The 25,744-nt window shown below is 54.3% G+C and overlaps 1 protein-coding gene across 7 annotated transcripts in view; it reads right to left on the bottom strand.

Annotated features, from left to right (window-relative positions):
• Nucleotides 1-12,620, bottom strand: part of Baiap2 (BAI1-associated protein 2) — a 53,383-nt gene extending 40,763 nt beyond the window's left edge. For 6 of the 7 annotated variants that reach the window (XR_001175985.1, XR_001175983.1, XR_001175984.1 and 3 more), the window contains exons 1-2: nucleotides 12,543-12,620; nucleotides 9,159-9,245 (exon numbers count right to left, since the gene is read on the bottom strand). Coding sequence is in view for 4 of the 7 variants with exons in the window: in XM_013038032.1 (XP_012893486.1) it covers nucleotides 9,159-9,245; nucleotides 12,543-12,612 (157 nt within the window). In the remaining 3 variants the exon portion in view is untranslated. The remainder of the gene's footprint in view (nucleotides 1-9,158; nucleotides 9,246-12,542) is intronic. The other variant, XM_013038034.1, reaches the window with a different exon arrangement.
• Nucleotides 12,621-25,744: the final 13,124 nt, after the last annotated feature.

A 25,744-nucleotide genomic window follows, 5' to 3' on the forward strand; every position in this document is an offset into this window, starting at 1 on the left:
GCCCAGCACCGCTTCTTTCCCCAGGGTCCACTGCCCTCTCTCATGCTACCCTTCAGGTTCCTAGGCCACAGGACAGTGACTGGCTTGGAGTCTCAGACCTGGCCACCTAGCCACATTACCCAGGGCTGCTGGTCAGACTGAAGCAGCAGCAGAAACCGCCCCCGAGGACACACAGATCAAAGCCATGTGAAAACGCCAGGGCTCACCCATGCAATTAACTTGCTGGAAGCTGGGGATGGCACCAGGGCGTGCCTAGACAGACAGAGGCTGAGGATCTGGGGAGGCAGAGCCAACACACAGACAGGAGAGTGGGCAGCTGTTGACTAGGGCATCAGAAGGGCTGTGGAAGCCCGGCACCAGTGACTTACGCCTGTAATCTTAGCTACTCAGGAGGCTGAGGTCTGAGGATCACAGTTCATAGCCAGCCCAGGCAAGAACCTCCGTGAGACTCTTATCTCCAACAAAAAGCACCAGAAAACCAGAAGTAGTGCTGTGGCTCAAGTGGTAGAGCACTAGCCTTGAGCTGAAGGGCTGAGGAACAGTGTCCAGGCCCAGAGTTCAAGGCCCATAACCAACAAAAAAAAGAAAAGAAGAAGGGCTGTGGAAAGTCGCTGGAACTCAGAGCCACCCTCCATTCCCCATCATATCAAAGCAAAGCTCTGAGAGTCGACTGTAAAGACTTCCTCACTGCAGGGAAAAACCACTGCAAGTGAAGATGAGAGGACTTCCCTCCATGTGTCTGCAGGCCCAACGCTCAAGGCTGCCTCTCTGGCTGAGAGGTCAGAGCTCGAGTACAGAGAGACCAACAGGACCAATGGGACCAAAGGCAGACACTGCCTGGGCTATTCGCTCAGTCCAAAGGAGAGAAAAGGAACAAAGGGCAACCTGGAGGCTTGTCTGAAGCAAGAGTGACTCCCCAAGCCTGAACTGCTATGGCTGAGCCCACAGGAAGCACTGTCTGCTTGGGGTCCCTCTCCAAGCATGTAGCTGCTAACACTGGGGTGTGGCTTGTTACCCTCAGCACTCATAGGAAAAGACGAAGATGGGATCAAAGGCAAACAGACGCTGGGGTGAGTGAGCCAGAGCATTGTCTATAGCCGCTAGCTGAGGGCGGGTGCGGTGGAATCCTCACCATCTAACAGAACTGTCAGCCTTGGGAGTAGAGCAGGAACCACTGGATGCTGGGGTGGGAAAGAAAAGGCAGGAAACACCAGAAGAATGGAAAGGGGGAGGGGAGGGGCAGCGACTGAGGAGGAAGAAGCCACCCCTGGGCGGCAACGCTTGTCCTGCACAGCCACAGGACCCAGGGAGGAGCCTGGGAAAGACGTTAGCAGCAAAGGGTGTAGTCAGGACCCCCACAATGCTGGCAGTCAAGATCATGTCACTAGACCAAGATTAAACTACAGGTGGAGCAGAGCTGGGTGCTGGTGACTCACACCTGCAATCCTAGCGACTCAGAAGGCTGAGATCTGTCAGGATCTCAGTTCAAAGCCAGCCAGGTAGGAAAGGCCCTCAGACTTCTCTCTCTTATAAACTACTCTAATAAACTGGAAGAGGAGCTGTGGCTTAAGTGGTAGAGGGCTAGCCTTGAACAAAAGGAGCTCAGGGATGGCGCCCAGGCCCAGAGTTCAAGCCCCAGAACCAGGGGCAAAAATTACAGGTGGTACACACCTGCAGTCCCACCCTCCTTGGGAGAGTATGGGGGAGGACAGCTGCTTGAGCCCAGGTGTTCAATACAAGTCTGAGCATCACGGCAAGACCTTGTCTCACAAAAAGAAAAACGAGGAAGAAGAAAAGGAGACAGAGGAAGTGAGCAAGATATTAAACTACTAAAACAACCTAGGGTCCAGCAGAGGGCTGGTCTGGACAGAGCACCTCCACACCCGATCTGGGAGGACCTCAGATCCCCTGCTCAAGGGCTCTTATCCACCCCCAAGAGAGTGCGGATGTCACAGCATACCCTCCCATCCTGGGGCAGTGGCATGATGAGAAAACGAGCAGAGATGGACAAAGCTATAATCTGGAAAGGAGCCAAAACACCAACAACAACAAAAGCTGAAGTGAGACTAACCAGTCTAGAGAAGGCCATTCACAATCATGTCCAGCTCATTAGACTGAAGATAAAAGTGCACAAAATACATGCAACACAACTACAGCTACATAAAGCAAAACTCTCAGAGAAACTAGTAAGCCTCACCCTGAATATGCCTCCTCGAGGTATTTCACAAGTGGCTGGTGAAAATGCCACAAAGACTGGGGGCATTTGTCCTGCAAGAGGAACTGAGCCTCACAGTCCCACGGACTAGCTCGTAAGAACTGCAAAACCCACTGAGAATAACTCAACTGCTCCTCAAAGGGCGAACAGAGAAGCAGATGGTTAATTATGTGTTTATGGAATATTCTACAGCAGTGAAAATACATGGCACCTGCTGCATAGCTGGATCTAAGACAATAAAAGTCGTTTCTATGAATCCATTTTTCCATAACTGACATTCAATAGCCTCAGGCCTAAGAATTCCTACAGGCCCTGGAGAAACTCAGCCTTCCAGACCAGCCCACTTGCCTCTAGGCTTTTCCCACTTTATGTTTACTTCACCAACTGTAGGCACACCTCTGCTGCTCCCTTGAGCCCTTCCAGCAGTGCCCGTCCTCCTCACCCCAAGATCACCATTCTGGTGGTCCATTAGACTACACGTTGTCTCCACTATCAGGTGACAGTGTTCAGCCCCCTCACCTCCAGTCCTACCCCTGAACAAAGAAATTTTCAGAATGCCTAAGACAAAGGTCTTGAGCACTTCTAGGCGACTGGATGCCCAGCAGTTCCTATCTACAAATCCTAGCTACTCAGGAAGCTGAGATCTTAGAAGGAGGTTCACAGTCTTATCTCCAATTAACTATCAAAAAACCACAAGTGGAGTTGTGGCTCAAGTGGTAGAGCACCAGCCTTGAGCAAAAAAAGATCAGAGACAGTGTGCAGGCCTTGAGTTCAAGCCCTAAGACAAGCATAAACAAAAACAAAAAATAACAAAAAAAAATCTTCCAGGGAAGGAAACCAAGCTCACATACATTGTAGAAATTGGCACCAAACACAGTGATGTCAGTGAAGGCAAGGCCTTCATATCTGAGCTCAATCATTTTCCACCTGGAATTCCACACCAGTCAGGTAAGGATACATCCATGGATCCACAAAGCTCCACACATTTCTCAGTTCCCTACTCAAAAAACTTAAAAGGAAAACAAGACATTCCCATAATTGAGGGAGTCAGGAACAGAGAAGACATGTGAGCCAGAGAACAGGGAACCTCCCTGGGGCAGGGGGGCCAGATGACCTGGAAGGTATCCCCACACACAGCCAGGCAGCCCAGAGGTGTGGAAGACGGGACTGTGAAGGGGAAGAGGAACAGACAACAGATGAACCCAGTGAACAGCAAAAATGAGTACAGGAGCAAGTATGCAGGTTTGGGAACAAACCAGAAATCAAAACAGAAGCAAATGAAGAACATTAAAAATTCCAGAGAAGCCAAGCACCAGTGGCTCACACCTATTATCCTAGCTACTCAAGAGGCTGAGACCTGAGGATCGAGGTTCAAAGCCAGCTTAGGCACCAAAGTCTGTGAGACTCTTATCTCCAATGAACCACCAAAAAACCAGAAGTGGAGCTTTGGCTCAACTGGAAAAGGGCTAGCCTTGAGCAAAAAAATAAGGAGGTCAGACAGTGCCCAGGCCCTGAGTGAGTTTAGACCAGCACACACATACACACAAAAAAGAATTTCAGAGAAAACCAAGTTATAATAAGTCCTAACCATAAAAATCCAGGAGCTGGGTACCAGTGGCTCACACCTGTAATCCAAATACTCCTGAGGCTGAGATCTGAGGGTCACATTTGAAGCCAGCCAAGCAGGAAAATCTGTGAGACTCATCTCACAGAAAACTGTAAGTGGCACTGTGGCTCAAAGTGGCAGAGCACTATCCTTGAGTGAAAAAGCTCAGGGTCCTGAGCCCAGACCCCGAGTTGAAGCCCCATGACTGACAATTAAAATAAAAGTGTCAGCGGGGGCTGGGATGTGGCTCAGTGGAAGAGTGTTTGCCTAGCAAGTGCAACATCCTAGCTTTGACCCCCAATGCATATTAAAAAGACACACAAAAGGAACAATTAAAGTAAGCAACATTAAAACTGAACTCTTGTTTACAAAACACTGTGTAGCTGGGGACAAAGGCTCATGACTGTAATTTAACTACAGAAAAGGCTGAGACCTAGAGGGTAGTGATTCTGAGCCAGCCTGGGCAGAAACCTCCAAGATACTTCATCTCCAATTAACCAGCAAAGAGAGGTATGGCTCAAGTGTAAGAGGACCAGATGTGTACCTGCAAGCTGAGCATTGCAGGACCAGAGTTCAAGCCTTGGTAGTAGCAAAAAAACAAAAAACCTACAAAAAAATAAAAGCCAGGTGCTAGTGGTTCACATATGCCTATAATCCTAACTACTCAGGAGGCTGGGATCTGAGGATCACACTTTGAAGCCAGCCCAGGTAGGAAACGCTGTAAGACTCTTATTCGCCAATAAACCACTCAGAAAAAGACAGAAGTGGAGCTGTAGCACAAGTGGTAGAGCGCTACAAAGAGACTAGGGGACAGCACCCAGGCCCCAAGGTCAAGCCTCAGGACTGGGAAAAACAAATCCAAGCATCATGATAGAGCTCTGTCCCAGTATGCACAAGGCCCTGGGTTCCATTTACAGCGCTGAAAGAAAACCTGTTACAAAAATGAAAAGCCAATTAGAAAATATTTGCAAACTACACACCTGACAAAGGACATCTATGTTCAACACAGAGAACTTTCATCAATCAGCAAGATGACGAAAACCCAAATAAAACTAAGGGGAAAGATGTGAACTGACATTTCACTAATGAGAAACAAATGGCAAATAAGCATATGAAAAGATATTCAACATCTCTAATTAGGGAAATGCAAATCTGGAAATACCCCAAACAGCCATGAACAGACTAGAAGAACAGGCTGTGGCACCTCCGGGGAGGACAGCCGGGGGGGGGGGGGGACACGGGGGGGGGGAACACCAGGGGGACATCATCCAGCAGCACCGCATCAGAACCATGCTCAGTCACTAGGGCCTCCAACACTGTACTGTGTGTGTAGACCTGGCAAGGCTGGACAGCAATCACGTGAAAACTGACTGCATGACTGCATGACCCCACCAACCCTGGCAAATATTAAGTACCAGCAACAGAAAGGCCAGTGGCTGGGGGCATGGCTCAAGAGGTACAACGTCCACCTAGCAAGTACTGTTCCAACGCCCCAGGTGAGTGGGTGCCTAGAGGTGGAGAGGGATGGAAGGAAAGGCCCATGACTGTGGGAGGAATGGACACATTTCCCACCTTGTCCCTGGCACTGGGACAGGCCCATGCCACGCAGTTCCCCATGCTTCCATTATTCCTCAGTGATGCAGCAAAAACAAGGAGTCCTAACATACGGTGGGTCTCTGCTCTCAAGACAACATACCATCACATAAACACTGTACACTGAGTTCAGCAAAAGTTATGACTGTGATGCTGGATGTTGCAAAGGGATAGCACAGACCCCAAGGAATCAACAATGTCCATAGTTAAAAACAAACAGGCCAGGGCTGGGAATGTGGCTTGGTGGTAGAGTGCTTACTTAGCATGCGTGAAGTCCTGTGTTCCATTCCTCAGTACCACATAAACAGAAAAGGCCAGAAGTGGCACCATGGCTCAAGTGGTAGAGTGCTAGCCTTGAGCACAGAGAAGCTAATGGTCAGTGCCCAGGCCATAAAGGTTCAAGCCCCAAGACCTGGGGAAAAAAAATATAACAAGCCAAGCGTCCATGGCTCATGCCTGTTAATCCTAGCTACTGAGGAGGCTGAGATCTGAGGATCTTGGTTCAAAGCCAGCCCAGGCAGGAAACTCCATGAGATTCTTATCTCCAATAAACCACCAGAAAACCAGAAGTGGCACAGTGGGTAGAGTGCTAGCCTTGAGCTGAAGAGCTGAGGGACAGCGCCCAGGCCCAGAGTTCAGGCTCCACAACCGGAAAAAAAAAAAAAAAAAAAAAGAACAGGCCAAGAATCCTGGCTCACGCCTATAATCCTAGCTACTCAGGAGGCTGAGCTAGATCTGGGTAGAAAAATCCTTGAGACTCTTACCTCCAAAATAACCAACAAAAAGCAAGACAAAAGGCTCCAGCAGTTAAGACTCAGCAGAACAAGCAAACATAGTACTAGGGATGGAGTTCAAGCCTAGGTATTGGCAAAAAAGATGAGAAGGAGGAGGAAAAGGGAAGGAAGGGGAGGAAGAGAAGGAAGAGGAAAAGATGGTCATAGATAGCAAGGGTGTAGGCAAACTAGTTTTCATCAAAATTGAACTTCCAGCATTTGATCCAGCAATTCCACTCCCAGATATACTATTAGAGAAAACAAAACATCCATCCATGCAAATACTTCCACATCCGTGTCCACAGCAGCACTATGTGTAAGAGCCAAAAAGCAGAAGCCCAAACATCCACTAACAGGAATGGGCAGACAGGATGTGGCCCGTGCAGCATGGAGTATTATTGGCCATAACCAGGAACCAAGTTTTGACACATGCTATCAGACGGTGACTACTGTATGTCAGTGAAAGCCAACCAAGGTCATATGCTGCACAACTCTTTTACATGAGGTGTTCATGGAGAAAGCTCAGGTGAGGGCTTCCAGGGCTGGTGGAACTCTGGGGACCAGGAGGATGAGGGAGGGACCGCAAATAGTATTGTTTTCTTTTTCAGGTGATTAAGTATGAACTAGATAAAGGTAATGGTTGCAACTTCTACTGAATTGTGTGTGGAAATGGGTGAACTAAGAGTTGTCAACAAGGAAAAGCCCTGAACAAGCTTAGCCAGTTCACTCTCCAGTTCAGCCCCAGGACAGATTTCAAAAATCCCACACAGGAAGCAGCTCCCGATTCAAGGCTGAGGCAGAGCCTTCTGACTCCTCACCTTCACAGACCCTAAAGGACTAGCCAGCAAAACGCTCTAGGATCTCTTCTGTCTCAGACATACCAACCCTTACTGTGGGGTCTCTGCTAGAGCCGGCACCTCAGCCTCTGCGTGGGGACACGGGAACAAGGCACTTGGTGGTTCAGCCCAGGACACTGGGGCTCACACCCAACCCCGTGTCATCCCCCAGGGGGCCGGGGCCGGCCAGGCTGAGCTGAGAGGCAGGACACCAACTCCAAACTTCCACGGACTGGTCCAGGAGCTCAGGGGTAGGATCTCCGCGTGGCCAGATCTGACCACCCACTGCCCTACCCACCTTGCCTACCACCTCAGGCTGCAGGCGTGATCTCAGCGGGCACTGGGTAGCCCTCTGGCCACACCCTTGGCTCCTCAAGCACAAGAGGAGAAAGCTTCCCCCCAGAGCCACAAGAGCTGGGGGCATATGGCCTGAGAGCACCGTCTACCACATAGGCTCAGCCCATGCTGGAGGGCTTCTCACCCCGCTGCCCCGCTCTAACAGCCTGGCCCCTTCCATCACACAGCCACCACTTGGGATGTCCAGGCCACAGAACCTTGGTATCCTCAAACAAGAGGATACCAAAAAAGGAAGTGAAGCCCGACTTCCATGCAAGAGGGTGTGAGATGCAAAGCTGCACCAGGCAGGGGAAGACAGAGGCTGCTTTGGGGAGAGAAACCCAGCACCACTAACATGACCCAGTAGCCAAGGAGGCGGCCAGCACCTGACCCTGGCATGTCGCATCTACTGGCTTCCCAGTGAGCATCTCTACCTGGTGTCCTTGCTGGCCACACCTGAAGGGGATGGCCTTCCAGAATGGTGCCCACAAGGAGGCTTTGAAGACACGAAGATCTGTCCTCCATGCCCAGAGCCTAGAAGAATATAAGTGGTTCTTGGCTGACTTGCCTTTACTCAGAGGGTCACGACCAGCACACAGGAGTACTATAGCCCCAGGCCTGCCCAGAGGTCCTGTGAGGGAGGGTGACCTCAGCCACATGACACCTCCTCCCTGTGCTGAGAGCCACAGAAACTCGGGGCTCTACCCAATGTCAGATCTGCAACCACGCCACATGGGAGCCCCGTGACTTCTAACATTTCAGTGTTCTTGATTATGTTGTCAACAGCAACTCTTTGTAAGACATCCACAAAACACAGAAAGCGGCTGGGAAGGTGGCTTAGTGGTAGAGCGCTTGCCTAGCAAGCATGAAGCCCTGGGTTCCATTCCTCAAAGCCACATATACAGAAAAAGCTGGAAGTGGTGCTGTGGCTCAAGTGGTAGAGTGCTAGCCTTGAGCAAAAGAAGCTCAGGGACAGTGCCCAGGCCCTGAGTTCAAACCCCAGGACTGGCAAAACACACACACACACACACACACACAGAAAGTATAAAATAACCTGTCAACAAGAGGAGTGTGCTCCTGTGACATATCTAAGTAGTGTGGGAACCATCATTCACAGGCCTGCAGCTCTCCATTATTACTGGTCACCAGTCCCCTCTGCCAGCAACACAACTCTCCTCACCACCCTTAAACACCCTCCACATCCTCAGCCATGCTCCTCAGGGGAGACAGTCCACCCACGGAAGCCACAGAGCCTGCCTCCAAGGTTGTCTGATGCACCCCACTTTCAGTGAGGGCTAACCTTCAACAGCCCTCATGATTTTTCTTTTGTGGTGCTGGGGCTTGAACTCAGGACCTGGGCATTGTCCTTGAGCTCTTTTTGCTCAAGGCTAGTGCTCTACCACTTGAGCCACAGCGCTTTGGGGTTTGTTTTGTTTTTGAATATTGGAGGTAAGAGTCTCACAGGGACTTTTCTGCCCTGGTCCGGTCGTGGGGCCTGAACTCTGGGCCTAGGTACTGTCCCTCAGCTCTTCAGCTCAAGGCTAGCGCTCTACCACTAGAGCTACAGCGCCACTTCCGCTTTTTTCTTTTTGCTTATGTGGTGCTGAGGAATTGAACCCAGGGCCTCAGGCATGCAAGGCAAGTGCTCTACCACTGAGCCACCTTCCCAGCCCAGTGTGATTATTATTTTTAAGCATATTTTGACAGGCCAAATTTGATCCCAAATTGAAGAAGGCCCAGATACAGAACAGCACTGGGTCTACACAGCATATTAGGCGGTCTAGTGTTAAGAGTCTTACCAAGTTCCTTGGAGCCCTGGCTCTCACTGGCCAGCTCTCCCATCTTCACCAGGGCATCAAAGTAGCCTTTGGCAGCGAAGGTCACACCTGAGAGGAGAGAGAGCAGTTAGGTCCATCACAAGGCCTGGCCGAGGCCCATAGCCAGCACTGCAGTCACAGCTGAGCCACCCCCTCATGAGCCCGGACAAGCGAGGACTACTCCAGCTTTATTCCTGCTTCTTGTTGGTCTTCTTATTCCGTTCCCATCACGAGGGCTCCTTTTATTTGTAAGAACACAGTGTACTGTGCAGGTCCAGAGCTATTCAAGTCAAACTGTAGAGCATGGAGCCCTGTCACATCACGTGCTGTTTGCTGAGGGGGAGGGCCAGCTGCTCAAGTGTACTTCAGGAGACTGGGTGCTGACTCAGGGTTAGAGCTCTGCAAACATGGAAAGCAGGGGCCGCTGATCTACCCACAGAGTCCCCAGCCAAGCTGCAACAGGAAGAGCCACTGTCCCGGAAGGGTGCTCATCGCCCAGAGCGGGCTGGAAACATCACAGCCCTGCGGTGGCCAGAGGGCCCCAACAGCAAGTTAGAGGCACCACAGTGACAAGACTGGGGAAGCCCAGAGCCTGCTTCCCGGGGTCTAAATGGGGAGTCAGGGCTTCCTCACATCTTATTTGGGGTGAGAGGAGGGGCCTTTGCACACTGCCCCTCCCTCCTGCCCTTCAGACTGCAGGACAAGCCGCCCGGCCTGGAGTGCAGGGCCACGGCAGCCACCAGCAGCACAATTACAATCTCTCATCTGTTTTCTACAAAACCCAGTTAGGGGCTCATAATTGGACACTTTATCAAATTTTATTTATATGGTTTTCAATTAAGTGCACACAATTGTTCTGTGGCACAAGACTGTCCCCAGGGGGCTGAAGAGCTGCTGCTGCCAGGTTGGGGGTTTTGGGGGCGAGATTAAGTGGAAGAAAAGGAAAGAGAAGTTGTGTGTGTGGAGGCTGGCGAGGAAACTGAGGTGGTGCTGTGGCCAGGAGCCTGGACCACTGTGCTCAGTCCTGAGACAATCAAGGAAAACAGGAAGAGGAAGTAACCCTCCAGACTGTCCTGCACCGCAGCCTGACAACCAGCCTGACAACCGCAGGAGGAAGCCCAGGGGGAGGCAGAAAGGCCTGAGGAAGCCCAGGCTTAAGCATCAAAGAGCTGGAGGGTAGATAGCACAGGCCCAGCCTCCACCAGACCCAGGAACTCCCCAGACACAAGACAACTGGGAAAAGCATTCCACTAGCCCAAGGGGGAGCCACACAGGGAAGAAGCCCCCACCCCCACCCCCTTGGCGGCTTTGAAATACACCAGTCCTGCCCCTCCTCTCTTGAGGGTGGAGCCAGCCTGGACCTCTGAATTCAACGGGCCTGGAAATTAGTTTTGCTTGGAGAATCTGACACAGGCGCATTGCACCCAGAGACAGCGGGCCACCCCAGGGATTCGTGGGGGGGTGGGGGGGAGGAGACAATCTTCGGTATCTCCAGGCTGCAGCTCCCCTTTCGGCCTCCTCCCTGAGGCCTCTCCCAGCTGTCAGCCTCAAAGCAAAGCTAGTTTTTTCTAGGCCAGGCCTCCCAGCAGTGGAGGGAACAGGAACCAAGGACACCGTGTTCACTTCCACACCAAGCCTCGGGGGCTCCTCCTGGGGCAGTGGCCATCACCACATCCTGAGCTCTGCAGTGCCCTCAAGCTCTGTGCGTGGAATCTCTGCTTGAGGGCAGCAGCTGCTTATGAGGAATTCAGCTGGAACCAAATCTATGAGTGCACAGATGGCCTTTCTGAGCCCCGGGACCCCCCGAGGGTCATGGAGCTCAGGGCAGGGCTGTGGTTGGAACTCCTGGGTCATGGAGCTTCAGGCAGGGCTGCAGAGTGGGGAGAAGAACCCTCCCAGGCGGTGAAGACCCCCTCTAAGGGCCAGCACCATCCACCTGGGTCTATGAAAACACAGGACCAGGTTCTAGGGAGGTCTCAGATGCAGGAAGACAGGAGGACTACATGCAGGGCAGGAAGGCCCTCTGGTCCCTGTATTGGATGTAGCAAGCAGGCAGATGGGCATGACAGGGCTGGACAATCCCTTTTTCAGAGCAGACAGGAGGCCATGGTCAGAAACAGGCCAGGGCGCTGGGAAGGGAGCTCATCAGTAGAGTGCTCGCCTAGCCTGCATGAAGCCCTGGGTTCCATTCCTCAGTACCACATAAAAAGAGCTGGAAGTGGTGCTGTGGCTCAAGTGGTAGAGTGCTAGCCTTGAGCAAAAGAAGCTCATGGACAGTGCCCAGGCCCTGAGTTCAAGCCCCAGGACTGGCAAGATAAAAAATATGCCCAGATGCTGGGCTCTCTGTTCCCAAGAGACTATGGAGTAAAAGTGGCAGAAAGAAAAAATGTGAAGCCTCTTTGTTGTCTCTAACTTGAGCTCCTGGACAGAACCTCCCCGCACAGGTCAGGGCCATGACACAAGCAGGCCAAGGAAGTGCTAGGAAAATGGTGCTCACTTGGAGACACACAGTGCTCCCTACTGAGGGGAGGGTGTTGCAGTGAGTCAGGTGTGGTGGCACCACCTGCAATCCCAGCACTCAGGAGGCCGAAATACAAGTCATGAGTTCCAGGCTAGGTTGGGTTACATAGCAAGAACTTCTCTCCAAAAAGAGCCCAAAAAGGAATGGTTGAGCATCTGCCTAGTATGATCCAAGGTTTGGGTTCAATCCCCAGTAACCTGGAGGGTATTGCACAAAAAATAAATTTTAGACCCTCCCATCCCCCATAAATGTGCTACAGCCAGCAGTGGCTTCAAGCCTACATAGAGAAACATAGCCAAGGGTGCAGGAGACTAGGGGTCAGGGCTCAGGAGCTGTGGGTGTCCAAGTAAACAGCATGACCTGGCTCTACTGGGTGGAAACACCAAGGGCCACAGTGCTGGCCTGGCAACTCCAGGCCTCCTGAACTGGGCAGGGCTATCTCAGGGTTAGTGAACCCAAAGGGTCCAACACTGCCACCGCCATCCCTAGAATCTCTGGTCTAGACTCACAGGGGTGCAGGACATCCAATTACAAGGAGAAGCTACAGGTTCCTGGCTTTAGACCTCTGTGGTCTCCACCCCAGTCTTACAGACTCCAGATGGCTCTGGGGATAGAAATCCACACTCCTGTCCTTATGTCACCTAGTTGTCCCCCTAGCTGCAGGACAAGACTGGCCTGCATAACAGGGACACAGTCGGAGTTGGCCAGCACTCATGCCCTCCCGTAGCCTGTGGGGTTGTTTCTGGAACGAAGGACCCCCCTGGGCTGAGTGGAGTCCATCTGTGAGCCGGGGCAGTGCAAGCCAGGGATGGGGCTGGGTGCTGGCTGTAGGCAGCCTGCTCTACCTGCAAGGGCTTTCTCATAGTTCTTCCCCATGGCGATGAAGTTGCGGAGGCTGGGGTTGAACTGCTCCATGATGGTCTGTAAGAGAGCAGAGAGAGGGGTGTCACCAGGGCTTGTGTTGCCTCTGTGGAGGGCGTTCAGGCACCCGCCGCCTCCCAGCTTCCCGACCTCAAAGCCCTGCTCTGCCCCCGCGGCTGTCCTGAGCCTCGGCGTCCATCACATGTGCACCCTGGTGGGGCCAGAGCACCTGGGATCAGCATCGGGGTCCACAGGGCTCATGCAGCAATGGCCAGCAATCAGACACGTGCAGCTGAGCGCCTGCTGTACCCGGCTGGCTGAGGAGCCTACCGTACCCGGCTGGCAAGGCTGAGTCAGCCGTAGGAGGCCGCCTGCTGGCCACACACAAATGCTCCAAGATGCCCCCCACGCCAAAACCCTAACTCAACACATCAATTACCAACATCAACTCTGATTAGAGACATCCACAGCCTGATTTGCAAACACCACGCTATGAATAATCCACCAGGCTCCAGAGCTGTTTGCCCGACGGACTACAGTCGCTGTGCCAATATCGGCAGTTCTTAGACTCAAGAAATTAGATTTTCACTGGGAAAGCCAAATAAATGTTTTAATTACAAAGCGTAAAAACAGGCACACGCGCGCGCACATGCACGCGCACACACACACACACAAACAGCAGCCAAGTGAGAATTCTACCAGCACAATACGCAGGACCACTGTCAACAACCAACCCCAGCCAAGGAGGACCTGGGTGGAACTTAAAACCCTTCTGCAGCACATCCTAAGTCTTCTGGTCGGCTGTTTGTCCTATTAAGAGCCCAGTTCTTCTGGAAGATGAAGATAACTGGAAGGAAGGCTGCCAGGCGGCCGTCACCTACCACCCCAACCTGTGGGCTGAGGCCTGTCCCAGCTCCACCCTCGGCTGCAGGACCAGCATGGCAGGTGAGAGGGGGCTTAAGGACACCAATCCCAGGGCCCACGTGGGGTCTGACTCCAGAAACCCCAGCAACATCAGCTCCCCTCACCTGCTCTTCCCTGTGGCAAGGCCTCTCAGGAAGTAGCACCAAGATGAGTCCTTGAGTTCTGAACGGCACCCACCCACACTCAGGCCTGGGCTCGCTGTCCCCACTGTCTCATGAGGCTCCAAGGCTGAGAACCTCCCACACAGAAATACTGTCCACGGGGCCTCCCTTCCTGAACACAGCACAGATACTGGCATTTACGCAGAGCTCAAGCACAGGAGGGGACACAGCAGCCCCCCAGATGCACAAGGTCTCATCCCTAGAAACATCTTGAGGGAAGTGGGAGAGCTCAGCTGCAAAGCAGTGCAAAGGCCTCACAGCAAGGTAACAATAGAGGGAGCAAGTATGGGGATGTCCCCCAGAATGGGAGGGAGGCTGGGCGTGGTAGTCATACCTGTAATCCCAGCACTCGGAGGCAAGCAGGAGTATCAAGGCCAGCCTGAGCTGTCTCTGAAAGACAGAAGAAAGAGGAGCTAGGTGGAGAAAGAAGGCTCTAGCCAGGGCTGGATTCCTTGTTTTACACACCAGTTGTGGGGCGGTATGGTGAGCTCTGAGCAGCCATATTCAAATTGCCCTTAGAACCCAGCAATGGTGAGGAGACCAGGTACAGAAATGGATGGCGAGCCAGGCACCAGTGGCTCACACCTATAATCCTAGCTACTCAGGAGGCTGAGATCTGAGGATCGAGGTTCAAAGCCAGCCCAGGCAGGAAAGTGTATGAGACTCTGATCTCCAATGAACCACCAGAAAACTGGAAGTAGTGCTGTGGCTCAAGTGGTAGAGCGCTTGCCTTGAGCTGAAGGGCTGAGGGACGGCGCCCAGGCCCAGAGTTCAAGCCCCATGACTGACAGAGACAGAGAGAGAGAGAGAATGGAGGGGTGTTGTGGTGTGTTAGTGAAAGCAGGGCAGAACCTGGTCTGGCCAACTCTGGGGAGGCCAGTGTGCTCATGCGTGCGGGTTCATGTGTGCACACATGGGGGAGGAGGGGTGCCTGTGTGTGTGTGTGTGCATGTGTGTGACAGAGTCACCACGAGATGTTTCTAATCCAGAACAGAACAGAAGGTTGGGTAGGCAAACACCCCTCGTTAACAAGTTAACAGGACTCCGGCCCCGGAGTAATGGGAACCATTGCCATGAACATCCCAAACGACAGGTAAAATGCGGAAGCTACCCGGGCATCTGCTGTGTGACAACGCAAGAGCTGTGAGGTTTCGCTTCCTCGGTGCAGAGCTGAGCTCACACCAGAGGAATGCGAGAGCCAGTGGGCAGGGCAGCGAGTGTGCTGCTGTGGCACCAGCCAGGCCACCTGGGCACAGCCATCTGTCCCAAGAGAGGCTGGTCAGCCAAAACACACCAGGGCTGGGCTGAGCTGGGCTGGCCTGGAGGCGGTGTCAGAAGCATGAAGGCCATGGAGCTGACATACTGATGAAGCCTCTGTGGGTGGAGGCAGCCCAGGGCCTCCTTCTAGCTCTGAACACCAGCTCTTGGCCCTGGTGCCAACAGTGGGGTCTCCTGCTCAAGGCCACAACCCCAGTCATTCCCTCTCCCAGAAACTGTGGAAGGAACAGGCCTTTCTGGTAGTGGCCAGGTGTGGTCCTTCTGATCTCTCCCTATGATCCTTCCACCATTCAGATTTCCAGAAGCTTCCCCATGAGAACACCAAGTGAGGCCCAAACCATCCCCGGAGTGTGGCTGCTGCTGCTTCTGTGTCCCCCCCTCCCCAACCACCCCCCTCCCGCCTGCCAAGTGAGCACACTCAGGCTGGCCTGCTCTGGACTGGCCACCAGCCATCTTTCCTCAAGTGAAAGAAGAGTGTATGACTCCACAGGACTTCTCTGGAGAGGTGCTGAGCACAAGCACTTGAGGAAGGGGTCTGCTGACAAAGGGAGGGAAGTTACAGCTTCCTTATCAACCTCAAAGGACACAAAACCAGAGCAGAAGCTGGACCTTGAGGAAAGCAGTGCCTCGACCTTGAGGAAGTGAGCTTGGTCTCTGTGTGGGAGCCTCCCAGTGTACTGAAGGCAGCGGCCCGTGCGGAAGGCTGCCTGGGCCAGATGTGCAGTCCTTGAGCCTGGAGTGGAACTTGGGGCCTCCTGATGGGATACAAGATGGCTCCTCAGGACCCTGTATGCCATGACCTGGTCTTCTGCCAGGATAGAACCCCACCTGACAGGACGATACATCGTTTACACCCCACTTTCCGTCTTTTCTACATCACTTTGATGGTTCCTAGTCCAAGAAATATATTTAGCAGCAACCTTCTTTTATTTATGCCCTTGCACGTTCAATGTATTTATTGAGGAAGATCTTCTGTGCACCTGGGGAGGCAGGGCCAGGTCCAGGGATGTTCACCCTTCAGCTGAGGTGACAAAGTAGGGTGTCCTGTAGCGCTTCCAAAGAACCTAAGCCCAATGGCATTCCCCCTCTGGGCCAGCCTGGAGAGTGACCGCCTGCCAGACCACTGAGGACAAAGTGCGGCAGACCAGTCACCCGTGACATCCCCTGCGCAAGGGGGATGGCTCTTTGCCCCTCTGCTTCTGCGCCCAGATTCCCTGGCTGCCAGCACAGGGTTCTGTCCACTCTTCCGTCTTGGCTCCAGTCACAGCCCCTCTCAAGCACTGCCTGCCATGGCCAGACATTCCAAGCAAAGGATGGTCCCAGTTCCGGGCTGTGTCCCTGTGCCTGTGTGCTTCAGTGTGCCGGGCAGAGGCGTGCACAGCCCTCAGACACAGGCATCCTTCCTCTCTCCGCACATACCACTCCGAGGAAGAGAATAGCGAGTCTCCCTAGCTGCCGGGGGACCTCTTGCACCCTGAGCTTCACCAAACCCAGCTATGGACAATGTGGATCTCAATCTTAGGGAGTCTTTCTGGCAGGTCCTGGCTTCAGCTCTAGGTCATCCAGCTGTCATCCCATTCCAGCAACAGCAGAAAGGAAGGTGAGGGACAAGGCCACCTGCTCCCACCCCCAGCCTGTTCCTCAGGCCAGTGCTCAGAGCGGCTAACTCCTGGAGGAATCACCCCACTTGTTCTCAGCACCGCTGATGCTGGCTTCCCAGGTGTCTGGTGCTACCTGTTCGTCTGCCCACAGTGCCCTCCCACTGCTGTGAGACTCGGCGGAGAACTGGGTGCCAGTTTTGCAGGCTTGACGCAGCTTTCCCACGTCCACAGTCATGTCACTACCTAGGTGAGGAGAGGCCCAGCTCCCTGCCAGAATCCAGGTGTCCCCAGAGAGACCAGCCCAGGAAGCCAGACTCCCAGGGAAGGGAGGGTGAGGTGGGGACAGCGCCAAACATGTGGGGACCCACGGAGCCCAGCCTGGGCCCCGGGTGTGGAGCACAAGGTGCTGACAGGGTCCTCCTTGGAGGATTTCCCACAGCTCACTGATCTGAGCATACAGGCTCTGTGTGTGCATGCACATGCGCGCGCGCACGCACACACACACACACCTTGGAGTGCAAGTAGAGGAAGATGGCAAAGTCCTTTGTAACGTGTGACCCAGTAGGACACATTCATGGGTTCAGGACCCTGGGCAAAAATCCTGCTCATGGTACAAGAGAACTGAGGGTTGCTGTACTCTAAAACTAAGGGTCTCTCCTGAAGGAATCAGTGTTAGCTCAGTGGGTACAGAAGGCTGCCTGGAGGAGGCAGACCATGAATGTGCTTGGCTAGAGGCACAGGAGCAAGGAATGTGTCCCTGTAATTTCCGGCCACAGGCTTCCGGTAGGAAACAGCCCCTGGAGTGAGGATAGAGCAGGAAGAACAGGCCCCTGGGAGGGACAGGATCAGGTGACCTGGCCCAGGGCAGAAGGAAGCCCACTGTGGGCAAATAGTTCTCTGCAATACTGTACGGGAGCACCCACCACACGCACCCTGAACACCCCCGTAGACACCCAGCCCACAGGGACAGAGCATTCAAGAACAGGCCCCCTTCTGTAGGGCAGGAACAGAACCAGGAGAGAGAGAATTAAGGTCCTTGCCAGCAAAGGAAGGGTGGTCAGGGAAGCCACTGGGTTCAAAGGGGTAGGAAACAGGCAGCAGAGGAGACTGACAGAGGGAAGGCAAAGCCCAGCACTTCCAGGACTTGCAGTGGGACAGGCACCAGCCCCACGCTTTGGCTCAGGGATCCAGCAAGACGTGGGCAGAGGCCACCCTGTGGCCACGCAGCTCTAGTTTCTCGGCTGCCCCCAGAAAGCTGCCAAGAGTAATGAAGAAACTCCCTGAGTCTTTGGCAGGGCGCCTGGATGTGACAGGAGGCAGCAAGGTGGCCTCTGTCAGGAGGGGCCAGAGGGCAGGGCCTCCTTCCCAGCACCCCTGCCTGTGCCCATCAGCCAGAGACAAAGAGGCCCCAGGAGAAGGACCTCTTGCAGCCACAGCAAAGCCCTAGCTGTAAACAACTGCCACAAAGGATGTCTGGTCAACTCCTCAGCCAGGCTTTCCCATGCAGAACTCAGGCTCACAGGGCCCCCAGAACCCCTGACAACCATTATCCTGTCAGACCTCTGTGCCGGACTCCCAGCTTCCCAAGGGCCGCTGGAACGTGGGTGGTGAAAGAACCAATGATCTGGCAGACGTCCCCAAGGGCGAAAGCTACACGCGGGTGTGTGGGCAGACGCCCAGCCCGGACCATACACGAGGAAGCCCCATAGCTTACGCTGGAGGCTAGGCTGTGGGCTCCAGGAGGGCGTGGAGGCCAGGCCTGCACGACTAGTCCCACCCCCACAGGAAATGGACATCACTGGTCAATCCAGCAGCCGAAAGGGCCGGACATGAGATCAAAACAATCTGCCTATGTCCTTCCTGTCGGAGAGATACATCCTGCCCATCCCACCTCCATGAGGACACAGCCTCTTGCCAAAGCTTACAGATAACTCCCCAGCTACCCTGGCCTGGGTGCCCGGTTTGAATCTTGGCTCAGTCACCTTATCAGCCCATGGGTGTGGCCCTGCTACTTCACCCCTCAGAGGTGTCCCCATGGATCCCCAGAAACACCCCCTATGAAGTCAGTGCAAGGATAAACAAGGCCAACCACACAGAACTGCCAGCTGTGCCTGCTGTAAGCAGGAGGCAGGCATCCAAGATAATCCCTAGATAGCCAAGCCCACACCTTCCACAGCTACCACTCCACCTTCTCCCACAGAGCCAGTGAGAGGTGACGACGTCCAGGCCCGGGCGCCTGGCTCCTCAGCCTTCCTGGGGTGGGCTGGGCCCCCTGCCCTGGCCTAACCAGAGCCAGCCCTGACGTGAGGGTGCAGACTTCTTGCCCTGCGTGGACACCTGTGTGATCCCTGCCCCTCCCTCTGGTGCTGTCCCAGCAGCATCTGGGACATGGATAGGTCACTCATCACAGGCCGTTCAGTGATTGTCTCCTGGCGTGACTATTTTGACCCACAAACCATTAAAGGACTAGCTTCTGAAAACACTCTGTTGGTCAAGAAAGTACCAGTAACAAAAGTGGCAGAGCACACATCTGGAGCCTAGGAGACACTCCTGAGCTAGCCGAACGCCTGGGGAAAGTCTGACCTCAAACACAAAGACATTTGGGGAAAATCCTAGCTTTTTTTTCTTTTTTGGTGGTGCTAAGGATGGAACTCACCATTGTGCATATGCTAAGCAAGCACTCTGCCACTAGACCACACAACAAACCTCTAGATAAAAGAACCATTTCAGCAAGCAGAAAAATTCTAAGCCAGAAGAATAGACTCTCCCTTAGGACATCTCTAGGCTCTGGCATCTTACATGGAGGAATGATGTACAGAATTCCAGTACCCATGCCCCATGAAGGGGGCATGGGGACGGGGTCTCACGCTGAGAAACCATCCAGTCTGGCTTTACCAGGCTCCTGAGCCTTCATCAGTCAGTCATGCTCACGGTCCAGGGGCAAGACTGGGCAAGACTGGACCAAGGTTACGTGGTCAGGATGGAGGAACAAAAAGCCAGGCGTAGTTTCTTCTGGCAGTCCCTATGGAAAGTCAGGAGCAGATTAAATTTTCCAAGGCATAGCTAGCCAGCCAAACGAGCAGGCAGAGGTAGAGGTGGCTCTGATTAGGTGGATTGGAAGGCGGAGCTGAGAGAAGGGGGGCAGCACAGGAAGCTGGCCCTGACTGCACCACAGCAGGCAGCCGGGGGCTCCTGCTCAGCAGCAGCAGCAGCAGCACGTGGCCCGCACAGGGCAGAGCCCGAGCCTACCCCAGGTTCCTGAGGTGACGTCCTAGAAGCAAAAGCTCACAACCTTCGTGTCGCTCTCATGACACTCCAGCCACTCTTGTCTCCCTGGCTCAAGCTCAACCTCAAGAGTCCTCGGGACACAGCAGGACAAAGTGCTTCTGAGAAACATGGGCCCCGCTCCAGAGCCAGTGCTCCAGGGACCCACGGATAGCTGGACTGAAGCTGGTCGACTGCTGCTCTTGAAGCTGATGGCCAAAGACAGCAAACCCACTGCAAAGGCAGATCAGGACTCCATGTGACCTCTCGCCATGCAAAAGCAGAACTCACTCATCCCCAAAGCACTGGCAGGTCCTCACCAAAGCCTGGCCACCTGTCCAGGCTTCCAGAGGATACCCCAGAGAGGGAGTCACCCCAATCACAAAGCCAAATGGGCCAAACCTGAGTCCCAGGTGGAAAAGGAGTTTCTGTGGTGAGCAGCCTGGAGCAGCCAGGGGCAGGCAGTTTGGTGATAATGTCCCTGCAGGCTGGAGCCATTCAGGGGTATTCCTCCCCCGCCCAGGGGGGCTGAGGCCCCTCAGCCATCTTGCAGCTACACAGGCACAATCAGGGGCCAAGAGTGACTCAGAGCAGGGGGAGCAGGAGGCTAGAGAAAGGTGCCAACTTGGTCCCCGTCTGTCTGCAATTACTTTGCACCCAGGCAGCGCAAGGGATGGTGGTGCCGTGCTATGTGTGGGAGGCTGACAGGTGCCCAGCGCCCTGAGGGCTGGGCTCAGGGTGCACTGGCTTCGCCACACAAAGTCTCAAGGAAAACTGCTCGGGCAGGAGCTGGGAAAGCACCGAGACAGACTCTTCACCTGTGTACCGAAGGCTGAAGAAGAGCCCCAGCAGCCCGGAGGCACCCTCACCCTGTGCAGGCATCCGCATCCAGCAATGACAGTCACGGACAGTGCTAGTCCAGGGCAGCTCGCAGAGAGGGGCCAGGAGAGGCCAGAGGGACTCAGAGAGTGTGGGCCAGTCCTACCCACCTTCTGCTCCAGCAGTGATGTTTGGCTATGCCCTAACGGGGTCCGAATCCACTAATGAGCGATTAGAGAAGACCAGGACCTCACTTCCCTCCCAGTCTATCTCCTCATGCGCAGGAGAGCGGACACTACCCTCCAGATTAGCAGCCACGCCATGCTCACAGGACCTCCTCCTATAGCCAGTGCCCAAGAGGCAATAAATACACAGCTCTCTGGAGCTGGACCTTGGAAGTTTCAGCCCAAAGCCATGACAGCAACAAGAGCAGACTCCCAACAGCACCCCCCCTCACCCCTCCAACAGTGGCCTTTGAGAACCTGAAGCAGCACCAGCCTTCTCTAGAGCCTCAAGTTCAGCCACTGGGCCCCAGAGGTCAGGCTGAGCTCCCCAACAAAGACACATGGTCAGGGCACAGCAAGCACGCTACCAACCTGGCTGAAGTGCTGCAGGTGATTTCCCCACACCCAAGACCCCCAAGTGTCACATGTACCAAGAAGTGACAGCCTGCAACAACACGCAAGGCACTGGCACTAGGCACAGTGTGAGCCAACAGAAGAGCTGATGACCTACAGGGCATGGCCTGGGCATGAGCACTGCAAAGTCTGGTCATCTTAGAGAGGTCAGCGTGGCAGAGCGCGTGCCTGCTACTGCCCTAGTGGTTCCTCAAAAGGGGACAAGATCTGAACAGCTAAAATGCTGCTGCTGGGCAGCCCGGAAGGTACTGGAGGGAAGGAAGCACAGAGGGGACCATTCAGTGAGCGAACCCAGCCATCCTAAAATAAAGGACCACACATACATGGACACACATGTATGCATGTATGTGCATACGTGTGTATACACATGTGCGTGTGCACATGCTTCAGGAATGTGCCTGGTACTGCCACTAGGCAGACAGCTGCATTACCCAATCTGTCCTACCTCACTGTCTGTACAAGGCCCCCACACTTCTGGAAATAAAGAGGGAATGCCAGCAGCAGAGTACTTGGAGGTCCCACAACACCTTCCTGGGGAAGGGCGTGGAACTCGGCAGGCCATTGGTGGTAGGCCTCTGCTTCCCAGAATCCCATGCACACTGCCCCTCACCAAATCATGAGATACAGCAAACCCAAAAAGGCTTTAGAGACGTCTAGAATGTGCCACTTTCACAAGAACAGCTCAAGCAGGGTCAAGCTGACTTACCAACCGCAGCTGCAGGGTGATCAGATGACCCCTGACTACAGTGGCCACAGGAGTCCCTGGGGCCACATCCCCCAACAGCCATATAGGGACTCGCCTGCTCTTCTACCTTGCTGTCTTCAGGGAAGCCTGAAGTGCTATTCCAAGAAGAATTGGAGCCGCCCACCACCCTCAACCCTTATGAGGTCATCGGGTAGTCAGGGCTTCTTTGGGGATATACACCTATGCAAAAAGACAACCTGACCTCCCCCGGCAGGCCCTCCTCCCACAGCCAGTGGCCAAGGGACACTACACGGCCCTCAGGGCCTGGACCTTGGAGTTTCGGTCCAACGCCACCATCAGGAGCCTCAGCAAACTGGCTTTTTTTTTTTTTGGTTGGTCATGGGGCTTGAACTCTGGGCTTGGATCCTGTTGTTTAGCTCTTCAGCTCAAGGCTAGCGCTCTACCACTTGAGCCACAGCGCTTTCTGGAGGTAAAAGTCTTATGGACTTTCCTGCCTGGGCTAGGCTGGCTTTGAACTGCAATCCTCAGAGCTCAGCCTCCAGAGTAGCTAGGATTACCAGTGCCCAGCTCCAAACTGATCATTTTAAAAGGTTCTTTCTCAGTTGGGTGCTGGTGGCTCAGGAGGTAGAGAGTTGAGGATGGCAGTTTAAGGCCAACCTCAGGCAGGGAAGTCTATAAGACTTTTTTCTGGGTCGATTGTGGGGCTTGAACTCAGGGCCTACATGCTGTCCCTAAACCTCTTTGTGCTCAGCCATAGCACCACTTCAGGTTTTTGAGTGGTTAATTGGAGATCAGAATCTCACAGGGAGTTTTCTTGTAGGGGCTGGCTTCGAACTGCAATCCTCAGATCTTAGCCTCCTGAATAACTAGGATTACAGGCATGAGCCACCAATGTGTCCAGCAATCGGAGACTCTTATTACTAATTAACCAAGAAAAAAGGCAGAAGTGGAGGGAGAAGTGGAGGTGTGTCTCAAGTGTGCTAACCTTGAGCAAAAAAACAGTTCAAGCCCTAGGACCAATGCCAACAAAAAAAAAAAAAATAAAAGGCTCCTTCTAAGCCAGGTACCCACAACTCACATCAGGCTGAGATCTGAAAATCAAAGCCAGCCCAGGCAGAAAAAAACTGAAACTCTATCTTCAATTAACCAGGAAAAACCCAGAAGTGGAGTTATGAGAAAAAAAAAAAGCCAAGCAAAAGGCCTTGAGTTTAAGCTCTAGTGCATACACATACATACGTGTACGTATGTACGTACGTACACACACACAGACCCCTCCTTTTGAAATCTTTTGGACCTTTAAAGACCTAAAGAAGGGGCTGGGAAGGTGGCTCAGTGGTAGAGCACTACTTGTCTTGCATGCCTGAGGCCCTGGGTTCGATTCCTCAGCACCACATAAGCAAAAAGAAAAAGCCGGAAGTGGAGTTGTGGCTCAAGTGGTAGAGCACTAGCCTTGAGCTGAAGAGCTGAGGGACAGTGCCCAGGCCCAAGGACTGGACCCAAAAAAATAAAGACCTAAAGAAGACCTTTAATTTTCTGGTTGCCCTCATTGCCCCCAACCCAATACCAGGGATTGAACTCAGGGTGGGGGGGTCTACCATTTCAATCACTCCCTACAGCCATTTTGGAATAGAATCTCACTCACTTCCTCTAGGCTGACTTTGAACTGGAGGCCTCCCCACCCTCACCTCCTGAGTAGCTGGGATGACAAGCCTGCATCATCAGACCCTGCTTGTCTGCTTCATTCTCAGCAGCACTCAATCTGGGCAGCAGACAGACACCCCCCCACCCCTGGCACTCTACCCCTTGGAGCCAGGCAGCTACCTGGGTGGACGTCAGGTAGGGCCCCAGGTTCTGCCTCCCAAGCGCAGAGGGAGGACCGTTCCTCACCTCACTGTCCACTCCCCTGCTGGCTTGAGGGTCCAAGGATGAGTTCCCGGTTGACATCACATGGCTGTCCAGTTTACCTCTGCTTCATCTTTCATGAAATTCCCCGAGGACACAGCTCCCAAGGGAACTGAGCCACCAGGAAAGAGGTCAGAGTCTGCATTAGATTCTTCCAGGAGGAAAATCAAAACTGTACACTTTATTCTCAATTTTTAATCAGCAGGGCCAAGGACAAATGTCTCTGTTTGCCAAGGCAAACAGCACTCAGAACTGCAGTTGAGGTGATGCAAGGGCCAAGCCGCATGGCGGGTGACACTGAGCAGGCCACACGCCTGCCTTTCCAAGGGGCACTGGCAGGCGGGCATGGGAGCTCCCCCAGCAGGGAGCGAGAGGGAGCCGAGGCCCAGGAGACAGCATGGTGGTGCCTAGACTGGCTTGACCAGCCCTGATCTGCACACCGGTGGCCAACAAACCAAAGCTGCCCAACCTGTACTGGCACTGCCAAGACACCGCAGCCTCCCAGTGAGAAAACACAGAAAAGGAACAGAGCCCAGGATTTGAAGACTCAGCAGACAGGCCCCCAGAGGGTGGCAAGAGCCACCTATCTACAAAACCAAACCTGCCGTGCAGCAGGAGAGCTGTCACGCGGGCAGCAGTGGCCCCGGGGTAGAACAGCCCTTCCAACACCTACAGCCCGAATGTGTCCAACCTGAAAAACCCTATCAAGATCGCACTGCCACGCCTTCCCCTGGGAAATGCACCAAACCACCCCTGGTGAGTCCAACACAAGACAGGTCAGATCCCTGGGTTTAGTGAGCCCCAAACCTGCTGGGCTGCAGTCAGAGGAGCTAAGAGTTCCAAATGCACGCTGGTGCCGATCGTGTTTCCTGTCACCGCCACAGACCTCCCTTCGCACATCCAGATGAATTACAGCCGCGTGTGCGGGAAGCCCAAAGCTGCAACGCCCGCCGCGCTGCCCGGCGGTGAGGGCCGTGGGATTTCCCCAGAGCACGGCTACCCCGCAGGCCCCTCGCGGGCGGCCACCGGGGCTCCCGGCGCGAAGACGGTGACCAGCACCTTCCTTCCCTCACAGGCAACAAAGACGAGCGTCCCAGAACTTATGACTAATAATTTAATGAGCCTCCCGCCCTGGACAGCAGCATGTGCTCCCGCAGCGCCTCAGGACCTCGGAACCCCTCAGGGCTGCTGGGGATCGTGTTTTCCAGCGGCTCTAACATGGCTTCGGGGCCGCCCCACACACCGAGATGCCTCCAGACCACGGAGCTGTAACTTTAAGGCCTTTCTTAAAAGCCGCAGTAAAGTATAATCTGCGCCTGGACTCCGGCTGGAACCCGAGGGGCCGTCTCGGAAGCCTCCATCGGCTGGGGAACCCCATCGGACGCTGTTGCTCCGGGAGCGGGTCCTGACCCCTTCGGAGCCACGGAAACTCCTCCTCACCCCCAGACTCAGCCTTGTGAGGAGCCGGCCGGCCGGGGCAGAGGCTGCTCTCCGGGGGAGGATCGCGCCCCGGGAGCTGCAGGGGGCTGGGTGGTTGGGGCGGAAGGCCGGGACGGGGACGGGCGTCTCGGTGCCCACCCGCGCGCACACGCAGGCACGGCTGCAGGGGTGCGGGGAGGCGGGGGGGGGGCTCTGCGGCTCCGGGCTGGGAGACTGTCATGGCACAGACGAGCGTGCGAACGCCGCTCTTCACACTCGGCGGCAGCACGGGCGGCGCGTCAGCCTCCCACTCCATTAGTCCTCTCCCTCCGCGGTTACATAAGATGACGGATTATCTGTCCAGCCTGCCCGCGCGCGACCTCCCACCTCGGCCCGCCTGTTGAGGAGAAAGTGCCGGGCGGCCGGCGTGTCCGCGCCCGGAACAGCCCCGCGGTGCCAGCGCGCCAAGCGGCG

Source organism: Dipodomys ordii, unplaced genomic scaffold (assembly GCF_000151885.1).
Source record: "Dipodomys ordii isolate 6190 unplaced genomic scaffold, Dord_2.0 Scaffold7, whole genome shotgun sequence".
NCBI classification, from domain to species: Eukaryota; Metazoa; Chordata; class Mammalia; order Rodentia; family Heteromyidae; genus Dipodomys; species Dipodomys ordii.